At 44.1% G+C, this 15,631-nt stretch overlaps 1 protein-coding gene across 3 annotated transcripts in view; it reads right to left on the reverse strand.

Moving 5' to 3' along the window:
* Positions 1-7,979, reverse strand: part of MACROD2 (mono-ADP ribosylhydrolase 2) — an 892,353-nt gene extending 884,374 nt beyond the window's left edge. For all 3 annotated transcript variants that reach the window (XM_054819960.1, XM_054819959.1, XM_054819958.1), the window contains exons 1-2: positions 7,737-7,979; positions 3,046-3,159 (exon numbers count right to left, since the gene is read on the reverse strand). In XM_054819960.1, coding sequence (XP_054675935.1) covers positions 3,046-3,159; positions 7,737-7,782 — 160 coding nt within the window. In that variant the 5' untranslated portion in view covers positions 7,783-7,979. The remainder of the gene's footprint in view (positions 1-3,045; positions 3,160-7,736) is intronic.
* Positions 7,980-15,631: the final 7,652 nt, after the last annotated feature.

A 15,631-nucleotide genomic window follows, 5' to 3' on the forward strand; every position in this document is an offset into this window, starting at 1 on the left:
CAAAACAAAAACTATACACAGCTGCTTTCGGCTTCCAAATGTTTTCAAACAACAAAAAAGACAAAGCCCTTGTCAGCTGTTGTTACAGATTCCCTAATTTCGCTCCTCAGAAGCCTTTACATTGTTACACATCCCTCTGATATAAAGGCTTCCAGCCTACCTCAGCATCAACTTATTCCTAGCATTACTGGTTTTCTTCAGAATTTAGTTCTGAACACAACTTCACACAAAAGCATGGAGAAGAAACACCTTCCCCCACAAACTAAGGTATGTTCTCCAAACTTGTCAATAAAGAGCTGCAGATGTATCATGGTGGTCAGGTTGGTTCTTTCCCAACATGAAGCTTTTAGATCATTTCAGTTTCAGCAGTTCCGCACACAGACTTTTCAATAATCTTCTGTTAAACTTCCATCTTACAAAAACGCATGCCTAACTGGAATCTCCTAAGACCCTCCAGCAAGTCATTTGCATTTAAAAATGGGTACCATAAAGTTTTTGTATTGTTGACGCATTTTTTCCTAAGAGTCAGTACAAAAATTCGTGCAGTACTGAACACCCTTAATCTCCAGCGGAGTATCTATGGAGACTACTGCCAGCCCAGATGCTCTCCCCTTCTCCTACAGCTTCTTACTCCAGTAGCTGATTGATTGCACCTGCTTCACTTTATTTGTTCTTGGCTCCTTTCTTGATTTCTCCTCATCACTCTTCCTGAACAGCCACTCCACACTTTACTAATCAATCTGTCATTTCCACCACCCCCCCGCCCCACCGTATACAGTGTTGGAAGTAAATGGTAAAGAACTTTTTCCACATTCTCCATCAATTGCTGCTTTGGCTTGTCAGGCATACAGAAGATTTCCCCCTGACACCCTTCAGACCTATTCAGTTTGTCATGGCAAGAAGTACCTTTTTACTTGAAGAAGATATCAGACCTTGGGCATGGCACTGTCAAGTCATCCCCGATTTCATCATACCTAGGGCTTCACTTGCTTTCTCCAGAACCTCGTTTAGGTTGTACCAGTTGCCCACCATATATCCCAGTATACAGAGCAGAAGTTATCATCAGCAAGACTACTTCTAATTTTAAATTCTACTTTTTCAGTATTTCAGCTCAGGTAGACAGTTCTTACACGCTCTTGATACCTTCAGAGCAGGGTCAACATTTCAGGGAAATAAAATTTGAAACAGATGCAGTAACAGTCACATTAATGTACATATTTCTTTTAATTGCGCTGATCAGTTGAAATGCAGAAGCATTTCAGCAGTCTAACCTTCTAGAAGTTCACTATTCTGCGTCTTATTTACAAGAAATACATCAAAAAAACCCAAGTGACTATGGATATTTTTCTCCTGAATGTACAGCATAACAAAAGCTTCAAGTAGCAGAGAAGTGTTTCAGCACAACTTCTGCCTTCCAGCATTTTTTGCTGTGTACTGGGTACTAACAAAAAGAATGCGAGACCAGCTACAAGAAAATAAATCCGCCACTGCCATGATTCAGTACCCACATATTAGACATTGACATTTTGCTTATGTGAAGTGTAACAGCAATCACAACATAAATCCACACCTTGTCGCGTTCAGCAGCCCAAGTAATACAAGATCCGTGAATTTTAGCACGTTATACTGAATCTCAGAATAGTTAGAATAAAAACACAGTTTAGGCTAGAACGGATAAAGAGTCTCCTAGTTAAACCACATGATATACTGCATACCCCCATGCACTGCAGGCCTCCAAAGTGAACTTTGGAGTAGTCGGGTAATCTTTTTCATTTTTATGCAGTCTTTGTTTTCTAGATTTTTCTAGATGGACGGGCTTCTTGAGGTTGTAAGATATAAAAGACCTACTCTAATGGGAGAAAGAGGTCTATGGGTACTGTTGCAATACAACCACTCATCAGTGTTGAAGAGCTCAGCAGCCTCTGACATATTTTCACTTCAAAAGTCATGCTTTTACAAGTAGGTGACAGAATTAGTTGTTTATGACAATGGCATCTGCAAATCTATCAGCTCCTCCAGATTGTGCTAAAATAAGTGTTACAGCCTTCCCATTTTAGTAAAAACAGCTGATTACTTCCAGGCCTCACCTCACCTGGAGTATTATCATAAAGACCATGTTCACCTGCAGCCACAAGATTACTCTACACACCTGTTTGCACAGGCCAGTATTCCTCCTTAATTATGACAAAAGGGTCAGAAAACTAGTCTGACATCTGCACAAGCAGGAAACACTTTAGAGTGTTAGATCCTCCTCTGAAAAACCACAAGCTTCAGCCAAGTAGGATTACAAGACATAGAAAGAAAAAAGGAGGAGGAAGCCAGCTCAGTAGTCCTTCTTCCACACACTTGTGTGGATGAAAGAACTAGATGAAGAACAAGGCACTGTTACAGAATTACATACAGAATACAGAAGTCTAAGTGAATTGGATTCTCATTTTTAGTCAGCCTTCACTGCAAGTATTTCGGTAACTCTACTGGTGACCAAAACCGTGATAACACTGCACGCATTAAGAGAAGGGGAATTAATCCAGGCCAGGCTGATGTTCCTCAGCCCAAGCAAGCAGGCAGAACCATAAGAAAGAGAGGCTTTCAATCCAATCTTCTCCCATTTCTGGACTTTCAGAAAACAACACAACTTGCGCACTTCCCCTCTGCTTTTCAGCCACCTTCAAGAACACCACTGTTTTGTCAAATTCCCCATATCATCACATTCGCTAAGTTTCAAGACAAAGTTCATTATGCATGGCTGACTGCTGGAGCACCTGGCAAGTAAGACTCATGTAGAGAATAGCTATTTCACACACTTAAGGGTATCAGTGTTGTTATGACTCTGGGGATACTCGCAGAATTAGCGGACACCAATGAGGCTTTAGGAAATTTTGTTGGGGATTTTCCCCATCGCCCCCATGTTAGGCTGCCACTGTTAGTAACAACATGGGTTCAAAGTCTCGGCCCTCCTAAAAGTAATGTCAGACTGAAAAAAACAGAATGGTCTATATTTAAAAAAAAAAAAAAAAAAAAAAAGAAATCCTCTGTTTTACTTACCATCACTTTCGCTCTTACTTAAGTCTTCCATCCATGTTGGAATATTTTTCAAGGGAACATATTCCCTTAAGTACTCTTTGCGTCTTTCTTCCAAGGTCATCTTCAGCAAACGCTCTGTTTAGGGGAAAGACAAATAAAACAGTTTTGCAAGCTTTCATATATTCTTGCACACTGGCCAAATAGTGACCAACTCAGTGTCCTTGATGCAATTAAATCCCATTTGAGAGAACCGAGCGCGAGTGATTCAATGAGTCACAAAGAATAGGAGCTAAACACGGTGCATCTGAAAAACTGCACGCGCCTATTTCTGAACATCGCAGTTCAGCAAAAAGAAACGCCTCTCCCCCGTTCTCTCAACTGTCCAGACTTCCCCCCCGCCATCGCTACTGCGCCTCTTCTTCCTGCCACTTTAATTCAAGGATGACAGCATTAAGTCTGTTACGTAGGGAATCGTTGTTTTATAGGGATTTTGCAGGTATCAAAGTCTATTCTTCAGGTTCTGCACTTGTAAACCAGAACTTTAAAAAAAAGCTAGGAAGATCAAACTTGAAACATTGTTACTGAAACGGGTTTACCAATACAAGCAAGTAAAGGCAGGGAGCAGGCAAAAGATTAACAAAGTGCTATGTTACAAAAGAGATTAGAGCTAAAGCAAACGTTATGTCACTTTCGAGATGGTTGGGGTGATAAGAACCACCTTATTGTTTGGTTGGTTTTTTACATTCTGCAAACAATGTAACTTTCAGCACAAGACAACCGCTGTCATTTCCTTTACACACATCCAGCAGTATTTAATCCTGTCTGGGGCAAAAAAAAAAAAAAAAAAAAAAAAATCAGTAGCTGTAGCAGGTACTGGGATATCTGTTAGTAACCCAGGAGTAGGTAATACAAGTATGCAAGCTTGACAAACTTTGGCTGAACATAACCTGAAGCGCTCGGAAAGCCGACTGCCGTCCACCAGCCAACCCTGTTTCCGAAAAGCAGACCACGACCAGCATGAACCGCGCCTGCTGGATTTAAAGCTCTGCAAAACAGCACCTGGGTTTAAAGTGAACACCATGGGTGAAGCTTTAGAGATTTTTAGTTGAGCATTGATCCGACATGCTCGGCTACCACACTAAAACACATATGGATGGCTCTTTTCTCCTGAGAAAGTCACCATGGGGTTTTTTTCAGACATCTAGTGAAAAGTTAAGTCTCTAAGACTGTACAATTTTGATGGTTACTGCCAACTTTGCTCTTCTTCAGACCTTGGTATAAATGGACTAAGTTCTAAGGAAAAAAAAACAAACCACCCCAACAACCCAACGGTGCTAACAAACCTGGCACTTCCATGAGACCCTGTATCGGATTTTTGCAGCCATGTCCTCTTCTCCTTCCGCACCTCATCAATGCTTAATATTATTAGCTCAGCACAAGATGCAGAGCTTTTCCCCCTCCAAAAGGAGGGTGAGGGGAAACAACTGAAGCTGTAGAGCATATTAGGATGCCCATATGCTAATCAAGCTTCTGGGTCTGTTTTTACCAGTGGCACTGTACTACTATTACCATATTAATAGTTTTTCTTGACACGTTAATCAGTAATAAAGGCTCTTTGATGAATCAAGAGCTTTTAGGGATGTAGGAGAAGGCTAGACCCACAGTATTTGCCTTTAGCATAAAGGACTAGACGGACACAAAGAGAATATTTTCATCTCAAGTTGAAGGAACAGTGAGCAAGTTGAACACAGAAACTGCTTCTCAAATCAAACCTTCAAAAAAAAAAAAGAAATAAAATCACTTTCACTTGATTTTGTTGGTTTTGGGTTGTTTTTTTTTTTTCCCCCTCCAAATTAAGGTTCCTAATTATGCAGGCTGCAATCAGCACAGTCTAATAACCAAAGGCAGGTTTAGAGCACAGACTTCCTTATCAAAATAAGTTTATTTTGATATTTTTGACAGTATTACCAATTTCTTCAGCTGACAAAAACTTTTCTCTCCAATTATTCAGGCTTGGTATTTCAATTGGATATTTACAAATGCAAAAGTAAAGCTAATGTGATTAGGATCACCATTATGCACAACAGATACGCACCTAACTCCACTACTTGATCTTCAAGCATACAAAACACCAAGTATTTAACGTGCAGGTTACAAGTACTACAGAAAGGCAAACCTGAGAGAGCCTGTGTCTGTGTGTCAGGTTTGAGGGACTGACAAGCAGAGGAAGTTCAACTACCTTTTGCTGAAGAGGTTACAGAGCCAGTTCTGAGCCTTCAAAACACAAATATCTCTCTATAGGAAGGTTTTACAAAACTTGGCTCTTGTGAGTCAGCAGCGAGAACTTAAACTGAGTCTTTATTATACACAAACCTCCTGGAAGATGCCTCAGCTGCAAGTACAGTTTTCTACCTGTAGCTTTATGAAGTGCCTTTGAAAGTTTGCGGGCAGACCAGTCCTATACCTAAGACTCTGAAATCAACTCCAGTCCCGTTCCTTCTCTGTTTCAGCTGTCCTCAAGCAAGATCCACCCTGGGAGAACGTGGGCCAACCTTTAATTACCAAGAAAGTAATTAAGAAAAGCAAGTGTATTGTCAGTGGGTTTGAACTCAATGTTTAGCAATTAGCGCTTTTTCTTTTTAAAAAGAAAGTTCTTCAGAATATAAAAGACTGAAAAGGATTGCACTCAGAGCTTCATGGGAAGAGTGGAGCCAGCGAGCACAGACGGCTTTACAGGGGCCAGGAGTACCTGGGAAAGGCAAACCTAACAACAGATTTGATTTCAAAAGTACAATCTGGATAGGAAGGAAAGAAGTTGGGCTTCTATAGCTTTCCTCTCCAGTGAAGAGGGTACTTGGTAAGAACAGTCATGCAGGGCTAACAAGCTGAAGAGCAATACCAAGAATAAACACAGAAGTTTTTTCTGCCCTCCTCACTCAAAATACCCAGAGCCAGCATCATCAGCATGGTGCTGGAAAGCAGTTACTGGAGCAGAAGACTGGCAAACACTGTTCGTTCTCACTAGGCAGAGAGACACTGAGTTCTGGCCAGCTAGCGCTCACAAACATGCTTCCCTGGATAGAAAAAAATCTCACCAGCAGTCGTGAGCTTTGGTTTGCGTTCAGTAATGTCACCGTACTGATGGAGACCACCACCCTCACAGCTGAAAGACAACAAAACTGTGCCTGCAGCTCAGGTTTCCAGCTCACCATCCAGCCCGTCCTTACCAGGGGTTCGAGTTCACGCACCGTGCTATGAATTCACACAGACAGCAGCGGAGCTGGAAGAGACAAGTGGGAGTAACGGGAACACTCACCAGAGCCTACCAGAAACCTCTTCCCATCTGCCCCCAGCACAAATCCAGCCTTTTTGAAGGTAACAACGTACAGCATTAAGGACTTGCACAGGGAAAGTCAGTTATAATTGAGCACACGTAAGCAATGCCTGAGAAGATTTCCCTCTATCTTCTCTGTTGAAAAGAGAAACTTAAAACATCTAGTAGAAATTTGTGGCCTCACCTTCACTACAGCAACATGCTTTGTAAAACAGTTTTGAAAGAAAAAAAAAAGTATGCAACAAAACTCACTTCGTTTGAGAGGAGCAGCTAACCTACAGGGAGATCAGTTTATTTGTCTTTTAACAATTTCTCCTTAGAAGCGTGCACTCTCTTTCTGCCACAGACAAAAAGAGGGAACTCTCTCCTTCGAAATGGTCTTCTGCCTTCTTGGCTTGAAACACACAGTCACAGGGGTGATGGAAGACAAGACAGAAAACTTAAAACATGACCCGCTGGTGTGTTTTTGTTTTTCTTCCTCCCCTCCTTGTATATAAATAATCTAGAAATATGTATATAAACATAGCAGGCAAGTTTCCTCCCAGCTGATGTAAATATTATGCTTCCACTGTGTGAATTTCTCTCAATTGCTCTCCCTGTGATCAATATAAAGTATCAAAATGGCAAGGTCTGCATAAAATGCTTGTCCCACAGCTTTCATGCTCTGGAGTTTGACACTGGGGTTTTATAAACTGAGACTACACAGGGTGAGAGTCCTAAAAAAAAAAAAAAAAAAAAAAAAAAGGAATAAATATTTCTTATGGGAGGGAGAGGGGGGGTGTTTTGAGAACCCCTGTACCCCAAACATTCCACCCAGCTGCTCAACACTAGAAGCTAAACTCGAGTGCATTACGCTAATGATACCAATAAACCATGACTTTCCCGGAAAACATATGCATTAAAATAAAAAAAGAAAAGGCACGTTTTGACGGCACGTGCTTAACTTTTCGGCCTGAAATACTTCCACAAGGTGACTCGGGGGCGGGCAGCCCTCAGGAAAGGGGCCGTTCCTCTCTCCCCCGCCCCAGGGCCCCTCTCCTCGCAGGCAAAGTTAGTCAGCGATAACCGAGGCGGGGGACAAGCGCACCCAGAGCCCGGCCCAGAGGCGGGGGCACCCCGGTGCGCGCAGCTCCAGGGCGTTTCGGGTGGGAGGCCCCGGGGGCGACGGCAGAGCACGGAGCACCCCCCTCCCCCACCCCGTCCCCTCAGCCCCGGGAAGCGCCGCCGGGCACCCCCCGGCGAGGCGGCGGCGGCTCTAAAGGAACGGGATCCCCCCCTCCCCCCGCCTCCACCAACCCCTCCTCACGGGTCAGCGTGAGGTAAAGGCGGGAGAAGCGGGCCCGGGCCCGGTGCGGGGCGGCGGGAAGGGCGGTAATACCTTTCTCCTCCCGCCAGAGCTTTTTGCGCTTGTTGCCGGGGTACATGGTGGTGTGGCTGGCGGCGGCTTTGAGCTGCAGGTTCCCCAGGCTCACGAGGGGGTGGATGAGACGCCGCGCCAGAGCCGACCGCTACCGACGCCGTGCGCCGCTGGCGGCTGCTGCTGCTGCTCCCCGCCGGCTTCGGCTCCGCGCCCGCCACCCGGCTCCGCACGGCGCCCGTCAGCTGGGTCACGCCTCGCTCTAACCCGACACCCCCGCAGCGCCCGCCCCCCTCCCCGCCGCCCGTTGGCTCCCGCAGACGCCGCTCAGCAGCCCCCTCCTCCGCCCGCCGCCGCCGGACCGGGCCCGGCGGACACACCGGCCAGGAGGGGCCTGAGCGCGGCGGACGGACGGACGGACGGACGGAGGCGCTGGGTTGTGTGTGGGTTCTATGTGGGGGCGGGTTGCGGGGGACCGCCGGGGCGGGCAGGTGCGGTGGGTGCTTGGGTGCGACACTGGCCGCTCGGCGCGGCGGTGGCGGCGGCGTCGCCGCGCTCGGTGCCCCCGCGGGAAGGAGCGGGCAGGCGCCCCCCCTCCCCGTCCCGCCACCGCCCCCCCCCCCGCCCCGCCTCCTCTGCGGGGGAGGCGGGGCAGAGCGCCCTCTGCTTCCGGGTTGCCGGCCGTTACCGAGCGCGCCGCCGATTGGCCGGGAGGGCGGGAGCCGTTGCTAAGCGACGGCGTCGGGGCCCGGCGGGGCCGCGGCCTGCGGGTCGGGGTCGGGGTCGGGGCCGGGGCGGGGGGCGACGGAACCGGCCCCGGCTGCCGGGCGCCCCCTCCCGCGATCGTCCCCCGGGAGGGCGGCAGGGACTGGAAGCGCAGCCGGCCCTGGCGTCTCGGGACGACGGGGAAAGAGCTGCCACGGTGGGTTTAAAAACCGGGGTGAGGTGAGAGGGAGCGGGGGGCTGTGGTGGTGGGTACGCGCGGCGATCTCCCCGCGCCGCGGCGGTGACAAATGCCGCTGGCTGCTGCCGCAGCCCCGCACCTCCACCGAGGTCAAGGTCCGCCTCGGAGGGGCCCGGAGCTCAGGGAAGACGCGCCTCGGCGCCTCCTTCGCTCTCCATTTTCCTGACCGAGATTAATTTTTTCCATGTCTAAACAAACGCGCAAACTTCTGTAGCCTAAATAAATAAATACGAAAGCTTCCCTGCAGCTGTACGGCTCCTCTTAGCTTCGCTTGTGTCCACGTGAAGGTGAAGGCCCCTCCTCGTGCAGGTGAACGGGTTTGGTCCCGGACCGCGGCGGGTGCCGGCAGGTGCTTAACTTGGAGCTTCGCGGGAGGTGCGAGGGGTTGGGGCGGCAGAGGCCATCCTCCCGGCCTTCGTCTGACCCTTGGGAACCAGCACAGCTTTACCTGTAACGAGCAGTTCACGGCGGAAGGGAGATGTCTGGTTAAAGTCAAGCATGGGCAGGGATCCACGTGAAAAATGTACCGTCTCAGCTAAATCACATAGAAAATGTCTTACGTACACCTTCTGGTCAAGAACAGGCTTTTCTTTGATGATACGCTCTTCTGCTTGACCTGTAACAAAGAAACGTAGCCACTGCTTTTCCCGTAGTTTCTGATATCAAACACATTAGCGCCTCTACTATTGCCATTAACCTCAGGTCACTTCCTTACAGCAAAATCCATAACCTTGTCACGCTTACTGATGCCAGGGAGCGCTCGGAGTTTACCTTTTAACCAGTTAAAAATCAGATTAAGATTCCTCTTTAGAAAGCACATTTTAATATTCAGATTAGATCAGCTTCTAAGGGTACATTATCGTCTTCCATCTTTACTTGATTCCTTCACTTTGCCCAGGTGATGTGCTTTGGTAGCCCACGCACAGTTTTCTCACCTTGACAATAAAAATGAGAGAGAAACCAACAGGTAAAGAGGCATTTTAAAAAAACAAACAAACAAACAAAAAAAAACCCCAAAAAAGAGATCTTAGTTTAAATCATGCTTGCTTGTGTGATGTGGAGCAAATATTTGAACCCATATCCTAGATCACTGCATATTTACCAAGCTACTGAATATTCTAGTGTCCTGGGGGATCTGTTCCACATTTTATAAATCAATGTTTATCAGACCAGAAGGGGAGAGAGAGAAAACTTCCCTCTCTTCCTTTAAAGGGCATCTGTATTCTTCGGTTTCGTTTGTAGAAGCCGCTACAATAGCAACGATTTTGGAAAATACGTAAAGAAAGTATGGACGTATATGAAAGCAAAAAAATTACGAAGCGTGATGTTTACATCGGCACCAAAATGGAAGACCAGATGAAAGATTGGAGTAAAACTTGCTTCAAATTAAAAATAGAAACCTTCAAATGTTCCAATTCTAGTAAGAAAATTATTTTTGCATTTTACTTGCTCCCCACCCCCTCCAGTTGCTGGTGGTACAATTGATTCCACCAAAGCAGTAAGAAATTACATCGCTGACTTAATCTGAGCATGACCTGTCCTTTGCTTCTTACACTTGTTGATTCTGGAGGCCTTAAACCTTCCAAAGATCGCTGATCCTCCAGGTCAAGAAAAATCATCAGTCATTCCCCAGCTAACTTGGGCTGGCTCTTCCACACTGTTCCCGAATAGGAACAAAACGTTCAGCTTTGTAGATATGAAACATGAATAATCATTCCACAGCTGTCTGCAAGCGTGCAATTCCCACAGCCAGAGCTCGAATAATATACGGGAAATCGGCCGTTAGAAATGCTGTTTGGGGAACACACCTAATTTCTTTAGAAAAAGAAAGATGTTTTTGCCTGGTTGACTACATGTAACGCCTGCCATGAATTAATTTTAAAGGGACAAAAGCACAAATATATCAGACTTTCTCTCTGACAAGTTTGTGGCTCTCAGTCAGTGGAGGAAAGGAAACGTCCACACGACGAGAATAATAATCCTGCTCTGCCTGGATTCTGGCAGCGGACTCACACACTGCAATGAACTCTAAGGAAAGCAGGGAACAAATTGTAGGCTATGTCTTTTTCTTCCTGCAACAGACTAGCAGGCACAGGGACATAACATTAAATATAAATACATTTTATTTTCTTGTTCATAACATCGCTGATCAGAGATTTAGCCCGAAGTAGAAAGTTTGCCCGTTGTTACCAAGCAAGGAATATCTCCCAACAGCTAGCGTCCTGAAAGTGGAGTGACGCTTAGACGCAATACTAATTTGTATAATACACAATACAGTAATTAACTTCTGCCTCTAGGCAGACACTTAACTGTCCATGTAAATGGATGAGATTGTTCAAGGACGGCACTCGATTTACGGCAAAGACTAGAGTAAGCATGAACAGAAATCCCAGGAGATGCTGATGGAGAAGAACAGAACGGAGGACACGTCTAGACAAAAACCCCCAGCGCGGTGGCCAGAAAGGTAAGAGCAGAAGCACTAGGAGGGAGGCACGTAAGTAAAAGACAGTGATCTTGGAGAGAGAGAGAAGCGATTGAGAGATGCGATCGGAAGTATCAAATGTGGTGGGAAAATTTCTCTGAAAAGCAGCATTTCAGTAATTGGATGAAAACCAATCAGGCTGCAAAATAGGAGGTTATTTTTCTGCGAAAACTGTAGTGAACTGTATACGCGGTAGGCTAAAGCAGTGCTTGGAAGGCTTAAACATGTTCTGTTGAAACAATGAGCGTGAAAATGAGACTGATAGGAAATTTGTCTCATGCTCTGGGTGTATTTAGTCCGTCCAAGGCCTAGTGAACACGCTGGTGACGTTCTACAGAGGAAGACAGGAAAACTGGGAAATGTCCATAAATAGCAATTAAGAGATATATAGCCTGGGCAGAATACAGGTTTCTACTAATGGCTGCAAAATGAACATTTAACATATGGATAAAGTAATGAATGACTGATTAGAGAGTTCCTGTTACAGTTATAATAGGAAATGTAAATTAATACGAGAGTGAATACTACAGAAGTGAATAAATGTACCAAAGGAGAGCCAGAGCTTCAATTCAAACTGCTGGATCATCCAACCAAACTAGCGTGAAGGCACCTACACGCAGCGTTACAATTGCCATCAACCATCTTGACCGAAAGCAAGGCAGTGACATGGCAGATCCCACGCTGAGCCTGTAGCGGAGTAAAACCGAGCAGCTTTTTACTCCTCCCTGGAGGAAGCAGGTTGTGGCTCCACGGGAGTGAACTGTGGTGTGGGGTACACGGCACGCCAGAAGAGAGGAAGGAGAGGGTTGGTCTGAGATGTAGGTCTTAAAGGAAGGATAAAAATACCAGTTGCTGAAGAAATGGAGAGGATGGGAATGGAAGTCGGCTCTTGCAGATCTTAATAGTCTTAAAAACGTTTGAAAAATTGTGTGGGAAAGAGGGAAGGGCATTTAGACGTGGCCTTAGATGGCAAACTGGCACCATCTTCATCAACACAACCCGGTGCAGGGCCAGGGCCTGCGGTCGTGGGCGTTGAACTGAGGGCAACAAAACCGAGCAGTTTTGTGAGAAAAGCCTCAGTGTTTGACAAGAAGAAAATTTATACCTTCTTCATCGCAGAAGCAGCTGTTCGAAGCTGCTGCCCCATAAACCGGTTTAAAATATGCCTGCGAACTACGCCTAACCTGTAAGGTATGTTCATCTCAAAGGTCATGTAACATGAGGGACCGGGATAAAGTCTTACTTTCTTATACTTCACAAACCATATCGAAAACATGTTTAAAAAACAGATAATAGAGCTCTTCTATTTGCAGTAAACGCTAACATTTGGTGAGCACACCAAAAAAAAAGTATGCTTGTTTCTTTGGGGGGTTGGGGGCGTTGGGTTTTTTTATTTGTTTTTTAATAATGTGTGGTAATGATTGTATGGCCATGTTTACCTCCTTTTTCAGATTTTATATTTTTATTTTCTTTATTATTTTATAAAAATCAAAACCAACAAAATAGTACACAAACTGCAAACAGAAACAATAGAGAAACCAATTTTTCAATCTTCTTACCTAAAAGATTTTTTTAATCTCATCTAACACAAAATAGTTGAGTTTTTCTTGTCTCTCTTTTTTAAACTAGAAACTGTCTTGGTTACGGATTCATTTCAAGAGCTTCTTACACTGCTACAAAATTAAATACTGGGGCATGAAACAACAACAACAACAAAAAGAAATTAAGAGAAATGAAAAGGACAGTAAACAGTCCTTTTCATTCTGTACAATGGAAAATAGTCCTTTATTTCATCTGTATTTACACTGTTTATTCTACTTTTCACTGAATACAGTGAAAAAGGCAAAGATGAAATGAAGATGTCTTAATCTTAAGTATTTTTAATGTTCATAATATATATATAATTTAAATTAATTGATAAAAGATTTAAATGCAAATTTAAATTGAGATTACGATTATTTCCCCAACTTCTACTTCACTTAAAAAAAACAAAGCAACAGAATGTTATGGACAGTTTCACATGTTAAGAGAAAATTCCTTCCTCATGTATGTGAAGGTACCTTTTTAAACGTATGATTTCAGTAGCTATTAAACAAAATTGATTTCTTATACCAATAACAGAGCGATATAAAAATCTAAAATGGGTTTATAAATGATTTCTATTTAATAAAAATGTATTTCAGCCATCATGATTCTGACTTATCGAAGCTTGCTTATGTAGCAAACTGTGGGTTATGCGCGGTCTTGTAGGTTTCGATTAAACCCTGTGCTAATGCACGCTTCCGCCGCAGGAAATTCAAACGCAAACTTACAGCCCCTGTACATTAACCACAAAGTCTTTCCTCCCGTCCATTCCGATCACATGGTAAAACTGCTCTGAGTTCTTTTCACGAGGCTTCCACAATATCGTTGTTAAAATGTCACTTTTTATTAGCGCGTTCACTCTCAGATACGCTAATGTGCACTTAAAACATTAAATGCACATAAAATCCGGCTTTTATTTGGCAGTTGCATCCTACCTTCTGAACTGCCGAGCTACTGGCACACCTGGGTCAAGGTTCTGTTAATAAAAAGACGGCTAGTGCCAGGTAGAGAGGGAGTTAACTGACTAAAGCCATTTGATAAATCCTTACCTGTAATTTCTCTGGCTTGTTGCCTTGGGCAAATGAGCTAAAGAGGAGGCAAGTAACTACAAGCCCCATTTGTCCAACTGGGTGATTGGAGAGAAAGATGAAAGGCAATATACTCTTGCGTTTCTTACAGCTTTATGATTTTAATCCATTTTGTCAGGGAAATAGATTTTTTGGTCCATCAAACAATGTGATAATGAAACTATTCAAACAAAGAGAAAAAGAATGTTTCTGTGCTGTCGATATGTTTGTTAATATGATTTACTACAGGTACTATTTCATGAGTAGTCAGATGCATAGCATTTCAAGTAAGGTTATACTTATATCTAGAAATGGTCATTTTTGATAATAAAGAAATTAAATACTAAACACATAAAAATTTGAGATAATTATTCAAATAATATATGCACATTATTAAGTGACTTCTGACAAGATTCTTCTTTTCTAGTACTTAGACACTTGTATATTTGATTTGTTAGAGCATCACGAACTTTTAGAAGAGAAATTTGCAGATTCTTCAAAGTCAGACCTATTTTAAGACAACAATTTTGGAAAACGTTGTTCCAACATAACAGTATCCTAACAGTTCAGTCTTGTAACGTAAACGAGGGGAGCATGTTCCCAAGCTTTGCACGAGTCCCAAAACTTAAAGTTCAGAAGTATCCGGTGTGATGATGTATACCGTGTGAGAACGATGAATGTTTTAATTACTGCAATGGCTACCATGTTGTACCATAATTCTGCAGAATGGTGAACGCTACTGTTCACACCAGCCATACCCCATGATCGAAATCCATGTTTGCAAACGCAGAGGAGAAGGAGCTTTTCAGACTTTCCAAAAGAACCTTAGACACCTGAATTTTTATGTGCTGCCAAGAGCCAGAAAAAAGACAGGAATGTTCAACGTGGGCTCCTCTCTGGGATCAGCTTCACACAGAAGAGATAAAAATACAAGAGAAAAACCAAACAGCGGTTGATCTAAACTGAAACTATCTTCTGCCCCTGGAAGTGTTCCTGGCTCAGAGAGGAAGAAAAGAGAAGCGTCCCACCTTGGAGCTGACTCGATGGAGAGGGGAGTGGAATGCCAGGCTGGCACCCTGGGCTCAGCTACCGGGGAGTTTGCCGCGGTTCAGATGTTTGTAGCAGCAATGGCAGTGCTTGCACAAGCCTTTTCAGACCACTGCCGGTGGCTGCTGGAAAGAGAACTACCTTTTAGTCGTATTCTGTATCAGAACAAATTAAGATGTATTTCAGAAAGCACCTAATAAAGAGAAAAACTTTTAACCAGGAAATCACTTTTCAGTATGCCACTTGAAAATGTGGAATTCCAGCCTACAATGTCCTCAGTAAAAAATGGAAATTGAAAGCACAAATAGAATGAAACAAAGTGACCTCAATACAGAAGAATAGAGAAAAAAGAAAAAAAGCAGGGCTCAACCATGAGCCTGAACTTCAAGTACATAAAAGTAATTCTATTGACTTCAACCAGCACCAGTGACGTACTATACGACCGTTGGGAACTTGACCTCTGCTGGCTGTGTACGGCTGCTTATAATCAAGAGAGTCACATCATCAAGTGGCTTTGCAAGGACAGAAGATAATTAAATGCAACCACATCTCGCAGAGGAAAGCATTGTATTAATCTGCAGTAGTAGTAGAAATATTTCCTAATTATAAAATTCCTTAAATGACTGCTGCTTTTCTTTCCAGAAAAACAACCTCCTGGCATTAGAAAGGTTTACGTGGGGTGACTGTAAGAAGAGATAAACAGATGCATTTTGTTGTTTTGGTTCTTCCATTGTTAGTGCACACATTCACATCTAGGCTTTGATTTCTTAAG

Source organism: Grus americana, chromosome 3, assembly GCF_028858705.1.
Source record: "Grus americana isolate bGruAme1 chromosome 3, bGruAme1.mat, whole genome shotgun sequence".
NCBI classification, from domain to species: domain Eukaryota; kingdom Metazoa; phylum Chordata; class Aves; order Gruiformes; family Gruidae; genus Grus; species Grus americana.